The sequence below is a fragment of the Quercus lobata genome, chromosome 11 (genome assembly GCF_001633185.2).
Source record: "Quercus lobata isolate SW786 chromosome 11, ValleyOak3.0 Primary Assembly, whole genome shotgun sequence".
NCBI classification, from domain to species: Eukaryota; Viridiplantae; Streptophyta; class Magnoliopsida; order Fagales; family Fagaceae; genus Quercus; species Quercus lobata.
The window spans coordinates 53,291,326-53,297,939 of NC_044914.1; the positions used below are offsets into that span (position 1 = coordinate 53,291,326).

Below are 6,614 nucleotides of genomic sequence, written 5' to 3' on the forward strand. Positions count from 1 at the left end.
ATTTTTACTAACAACTAAAGCCTACATGGAATAAAAATCCATGGCAATATATGGTAGCTTTGTCCATTTTGTAGGGTTCACAATGAGAAAGCAAAGGGATAGGCCCAAGTAGAGAGAACCACCAAGTCAAAGGCCCATTGAAGTACTCAGCCCTCATGTCTCGGTCTTGACTTCCCAAATATCATGTGGGCAACAAAAAAAATGCCCCCGACACCTACCCTGAGGTTTGGGCTAATGCCAAACAAGTTCAAGACATTTTAAAATTGACCAATTTGGTCTATAAACTCAATTTAGTCCCTAAACACTATTAGACCTGATAGTCAGTTTTCTCTTCTCTCTTAGGGACCAAATTAGTTTTTTTTTTTTTTTTTGATAATCTACAATGATATTAAGAAAAAAAAAAAAAAAAAGGAATACAAGGAGGGCGATCTTCCTTATAGATTAACTCAATGACATGTGAAAGATTGCCATTGTTGAAAAAGAAAGATAGCTTAGATTAAACTGCGTATTTAGTGGCCAAATGAGCTGCTGAATTGCAGCATCTGCGCACCCAACAAAAAAGAACAGAAGGGAAAGAACAAATTAATTAGTTTTAAAATATCTTGGACTTGTTTGGCATCGGCCGAAAACTCAGAGTAGTAGGTTAATGGAATTTACCCAAAAAAAAAAAAAAACCATAAAATTAAGAATAAACTCTTCATTATAAGAGGCCCAATAAAGGCCCATTAAAAGTAACATTTTTGGCCCAAAAATTAGAACATTTTTTATTGTTTCATTTTAAGTTTTTAACCAGAGTCACCACTTTTTCTAAAATCCAAAACCGCCCTTTTTACCAGTCGGTGAGTTCTCACAAAAACACACAAACGGAGAGAGAGATTATCCTCTCGACGACGTTGTTTCGCGATCGAAACGATGCCGAAGAAGATGGGAGTGAACAGCAAAGCCGAGGCGGCTAGGGCTCGGAAGAGCGCCACCGAATCGGAGCGCAAAGACCGGGAGGCGCGTGAGAAGGAGGAGCAGTACTGGCGCGAAGCCGAGGGAGCGAAGTCACGCGCCGCCAAGAAGAGGGAGGAGGAAGCCGAGAAGAAGGCCGAAGCGGCGGCGCGGCGGGCCGAGGCGAAGAAGCAAGCGGAATTGGAAGAGAAGGAGCTGGAGAAGGCGGCGAGCAAGAAGGTGGACAAGAAAGCGAGCCGAGTTTCGATTCCGGTCTCGAAAGTGACCGAGGCTGAGCTGCGGCGGCGGCGCGAGGAGGAGCAAGCGGAGATGCAGAAGAAAGCTGAAGAGGGGAAGAAGAAACAGAGCCGTACGGCGGAGGAGGAGGAGTATGAGAGGACGGTTCTTGTTTCGAATACAAATCGCGATGATTCGATCATTGAGGCGAGGTCGGTTGAAGAGGCGATTGCTCAGATCAGTGTTGCGGATACCTTGCCGGTCGATCGGCACCCGGAGAAAAGGCTCAAGGCTTCGTTCAAGGTATGCCTAGGTTTTGATTGCTGTGAATTTGTGAAATTTGTGTTGACTTTCAAGTTTTTTTGTACAGTTAGGGTTTTTTTTTATTAATTTATCTTCGTATGAAATAGAAAAAATGAGCAATTTTTCATCGAATTGAACACAATTATATGGAATTGAAGCTCTTAACATGAAGTTTAAATTGTTGGTGTTGTTGTGGATAATTATTATTATTATTATTATTTATTTATTTTTTTCCTGCTATGGTTTATATTGTGTGAAATGGAGCTTTAGGTACTGTGAGAGTAGGAGATTGTAGAATTGTGACTAATGCTGGAAATTACAATGTAGGTTATCAAGGATGCAATTTTAAGTTAGTATTACTGCATTAATTGATGAGATTTTTGAGCTTTAAGATGAGTTCGGTAAATTCGGCAATGTTAAGTTAGTAAATGTGAAAACTTTTGCTTAGTTTGGGTGGACTTGTGTGTTAGATAGATCATAGATGTGTTGATTGTAAATTGGGGCGACGTAGTGTATCCACAAGAGAGCGTATCGCTGGGAGAGGTTGAGGGAATCAGACTCATATGGTAGCGGATGAATATCTAAACGGGAATGTTGTTTAAGTGGGTTAGGGGATGGCTGATATGAATCAAATTTGCGTAATGGGAAGGGACATAAGAATGGTTTACAATGAGGAGATTTTTGACAAAGAATGGACGATGATGAAGAGCTGGATAAGGATTGTCCAAATTTGATATAGAAAGAACTTGAAGCAGGAGATGTAATGTTAATATGCAATGACCTGCGACCTTTATGAACTTTGATGTCTAAGTGAAGCTTTGAAGGAGAAGAGAACAATGTACCTTGAAAGGATATGTTGGAGGTGCTGATGTTCTTAGCACTCTGTCTTGACTGTGTGCACATACACACTCATATTTGTTGTGTGCAGTGCAGATTGTTTCTTTATTTCCAACTCAAAGTTTGTGTCCCAAAAGAGAATATATAAATTATTTGCTCAACGTGCACTTCACACTCCCAATTCTAGTCACGTGCACCATACTATGAGTAGTACTTTGGAAGTTGGTTAATATATTTGATTCTTCATACATGCCAAAATTGTCATTTATCTGTCCTATGCTTGATATAATTTTGTTGCTGTATAGTTGCACTTGGTTTCGTAGCTTATTTGTTTTGGCTTATTCTTATTCTTATATAGCTTTGGAGTCTGTAGTTAGAAGCCTTCTTGTCCTTTTCTTTTGATAAGTTGGATGAAAAATATTTTAAGGGTCATATGCTACCTATTGGGGTTTAATAGTTAATTTATCTTTTTCCCATGAACAATGAAAAAGACTTGTTGTTGGAAATTCAGTGTTGATTTCTTGTATTACTGTAGGCTTTTGAGGAAGCCGAGCTCCCCAAGCTGAAGGAAGAGAAACCAGGCCTTACTCACAATCAATACAAGGGCATGATATGGAAGTTATGGAAGAAATCTCCGGACAATCCTCTTAACCAGGTAAGTTTTTGAATTCATCTTCTCAACCATGGCCTTTGAGATGAATCTGAATGTTGATTTTATAAGATAATGTTTCCTTGTGTTACTTTCAGATGTTAGGTAGAAATAATATTGTCCATGTTATTTTCCTATGCTTTATGCTTAGTTCTACATGGAGAACTTGTGTGGACAAAGGGTGGATTTTTTTATTATTTTATAATTAGACAAAGGTTAGAAAATTAGAAATAAGAAATATATATATATATTAGGCTTCACCACCTAAGGTGCTTGGAATCACCACCAAACTCAGAGAACATTCTCCAATATGAAAATTTTTATACAAATTGCACTTATCAAAAAAAAAAAAAAAAAAAAAATTCAAATTGCACTACTCAAAACATTTCTTGGAATATTTTAAAAATAAAATAGGGATTCCAGGGGTACATCCCATAAATTCATTACAACTAAATTCATCCCATAAATTCAATCAAGCAAAATACATCCCATAAATTCATCCTATGAAATTCTCAACAACATTACGACTAAATTTAAATTAAAAAAGAATCTAGTTCAAAATTCAAAAATTAAATCTGGAAAAAATAATAAATTCTGAAATAAGATTGATTGTGCTCCTTGCATTAAGAACTGAATAAAGGATCATACTCCATTGTAACATCCCTATGTCTTCATATCATATATGGTGTACAGACTACACTAAATACATTTTAATATTCAGGATCTTGAATTACTCAAAGAACAGACTATTCTATGGTTTATGGTTTATTTGGTCAACCGTCAATGTGTTGTTCTTAACTTTTTCCGTATCAAATCTGTCACTGGCTTACATTTAAATTCTGCATTTGCAGGTTTCTGAGTGAATGATCACAGCTGCTCAACCTTGAACAGTGGGCAAGTTTTCACAGCATTTTGACTTGTGGCAGAGCATTTGTAGTTTGTATACTATATGTGGTTCAGGCCTATTATACATGCAGTGTCCGCTTGCACTTAATAAAACCTGATTAAGAGAAACATTGCCGTCTTTACTCTTTAGCCTATGGGATTTCTTTCTATTCGGTTATAGCCGTTCTTTTTTCCCTATAAACAATTGACTGGTGTATATGCAGAGAAATGGTACTGGTATGAAAAAAATGTGAGTATTACTATTTTCTTTTCATTGTAAAACAAAGAATATGCTAAATGGTTACTTTGGAGGGTGTTTGTCACTTTGTCTTCCTCTCCATGGTGGATACTGAATATTGATATCGTGGGCATTGGGTCTGCAATTTGCATCCTAAACTTCCTTGCTGCTATTTTGATGATGTGCCAATTCCCTAAGTAAGAAGTTTTGGGCTTGGTCAGTATTTATAAAGCCCCACATAGCTACTAAGGTAAGATGATCGTTATGATAAAACCCAATAAACAGTACACTGGGCCTGCCCTGTATTTTCTATGAGAAAGTATCTCTTGTTACAACCATATCAAGTTAGTCATGTGACAAAGCCAAGGAGTGAATACAACATGGGAAGTTAGTGAGATAAACTCCTCACATGTATTATGGTATTCACTCATCCGGCTTGCTACATGGCTGACTTGGTATGCCTATGACAAGGGTTACATTCTCATTATTTAACTAGCTTTATGGCCCAAGAGGCAGTGTGTCACTAGGGAGTTGGTGCTGTAAAAATGCTTGGACTATCCATTTGTATTGAACCTAAAGTTTCCTGAAATTTTCCAAGACCATTTGTTTTCATTTTAAGGAGTTGCTACAGACCTTGTGCCACTCAACATAAATGTCTTTGGTAACAATAAATTTAATTTTGTTGGAGGGTTAGACCCACTGGATAAATGCAAGGGTGTAATGGCTCCTTGATCCAAAAGTGATAAGTGTACTCAGGTGGTAGTTGTAGTTCTGGTCCCCTGCCGAATGGTAGTTGTATTACAATCTGAGGGTCATTTGCTTACCTATCAGTTTTAATAGCTTTGGCATTGCAGAACAAATAGTTATGTTTTTTTACCGAGTAGATAGCATACTATTAAATGCATCAATAATGCATGTGCTCTAGTTGAGGCAATATCGACCAGGTACATCTCTTATTAAAAATGTTCTTACCATCTTGAAACTTTATTGTGCTCTTTTTCTGCGGATTTCACATCTAGGGTTAGATCAAACTTTAAAATAAATCTAGTGATTTTGATAGAAACCTTTGATATTAATGTTTGACTGTCTTAGTTGTTCGGAAGTTGTATTCATTTAAGAATCATAATAATTGTGTTTGCTATGTGCTCTAGGTCATAAATTGAGCCATCTTTGTTCCATCTTGAGCCAAGATGAAATGGTACTTCATAGTATTTTTTGTTTTTCTTTTTTGGAACTACATATTATGTTCTTACAGAACTTTACTTGGACTATTAGCTCAATAGACTCATCTTAAAATAGTTAAGATAGCAACTCAATAAAAAGGTTTTTTTAATAAGAAAAAGCTTTGCTCCAAACTTTTTTTGAGCTTAGACTCCAACCACCAATAGAAAGATGACATGTGTCTCATCATGTGCAATACACATGACTCACTTGATTGGTTGAATTAAGTGAGTTGTGCAATGTACATAGCACATAACAAGAATAAATGTCATCTTCTTATTGCGTAAATTATATCAATCTGTCCTCTTTTTTCCCATTTAGTTTTGATTGCAAAAAAGAAATGGACAATGATAATTTTTTAATCAACTTAAGATTTTATAAGTGAGTTTTGACCCCACTGGATGATATTGATACATATTTCTTTTTGTAATAAGTGAGCTACATCATAAAATTCTCATGCTACATAAGTTACCCAATATAACTCCAAAATGCCGTACGCCTGAATTATAATTTTTGGTGATGTGATTAATTGCTACATTGATGACACATTTGTGTCTTGAATGCCATTTTCTACAATTATGTTTCTTCAATCTGTACTCAACCAATAACTTCACATCTTGCCTACCCAATTCGAGTTTAGCCTCTCGTTTAGTTACTTGCAATATTGTTCCTGTTTAGTTGCCCGGATCAGAAGGCACAATTGCCATTTCCAATTTCATCTCTCATTATGATTTATGGACCAAGATCTGAATAGTCTGGATTTTGTTTCAAATGTTCAAATCTTAGTCACAATTTAATAATCACAATGGAGCTAGTACATTCTAAAAGATAAACCTATGGTTTTTTGAGTTAAAATTATAAAAGGCTACTTAGGAAGTGCAATATAATCCCACTTCGTTTTCCCCCATCTCAATAAGGAGAAAGACCTTTTTCTGCTTATTAGACCAAATGATCAATATGAGTTACTTAATGCAACATTATGAATTCATTTATTTTTCATTCTTTGTGATGAAAGGTTGATCTAAAATGATTGTCCTGCAATCTGCATTCTTGTTTCTAAAATGAGACAATGGAATGTGATTCATGAATCATGATAATGAAAGAGAATCACACCTGTTTATAATTTAGTGCAGTGAGTAATCTTCACTGACTTCTTCAAAAGATCGTTAGCCTTAAATGCATTTTACCTGTGGAGGAAAGATAAAAATTTATGGGAGAAGTTATGCAGGAAAATTTTCCATCAGTCTTTTATACTGTACTATATAACTGCCGCGACATGTCATTACTTCCATCTTTTGGGTAACTTGAGCC

General features: G+C 36.2%; 1 protein-coding gene across 1 annotated transcript; it reads left to right on the forward strand.

The window, feature by feature from the left end:
• Positions 1 to 785: 785 nt before the first annotated feature.
• LOC115969616 (coiled-coil domain-containing protein 124) lies at positions 786 to 4,198 on the forward strand. The gene is made up of 3 exons (XM_031089304.1): positions 786 to 1,473; positions 2,846 to 2,965; positions 3,811 to 4,198. The coding sequence occupies exons 1-3, from the start codon at positions 913 to 915 to the stop codon at positions 3,820 to 3,822; spliced, it is 693 nt and encodes a 230-aa protein (XP_030945164.1). The 5' UTR covers positions 786 to 912; the 3' UTR covers positions 3,823 to 4,198.
• Positions 4,199 to 6,614: the final 2,416 nt, after the last annotated feature.

Bases quoted from the DNA above. Each gene is read 5' to 3' on its own strand.
- LOC115969616 (XM_031089304.1), top strand. From the start codon at position 913: ATGCCGAAGAAGATGGGAGTGAACAGCAAAGCCGAGGCGGCTAGGGCT. The intron at 1,474-2,845 runs GTATGCCTAGGT...GTATTACTGTAG, and splicing joins GGCTCAAGGCTTCGTTCAAG to GCTTTTGAGGAAGCCGAGCT.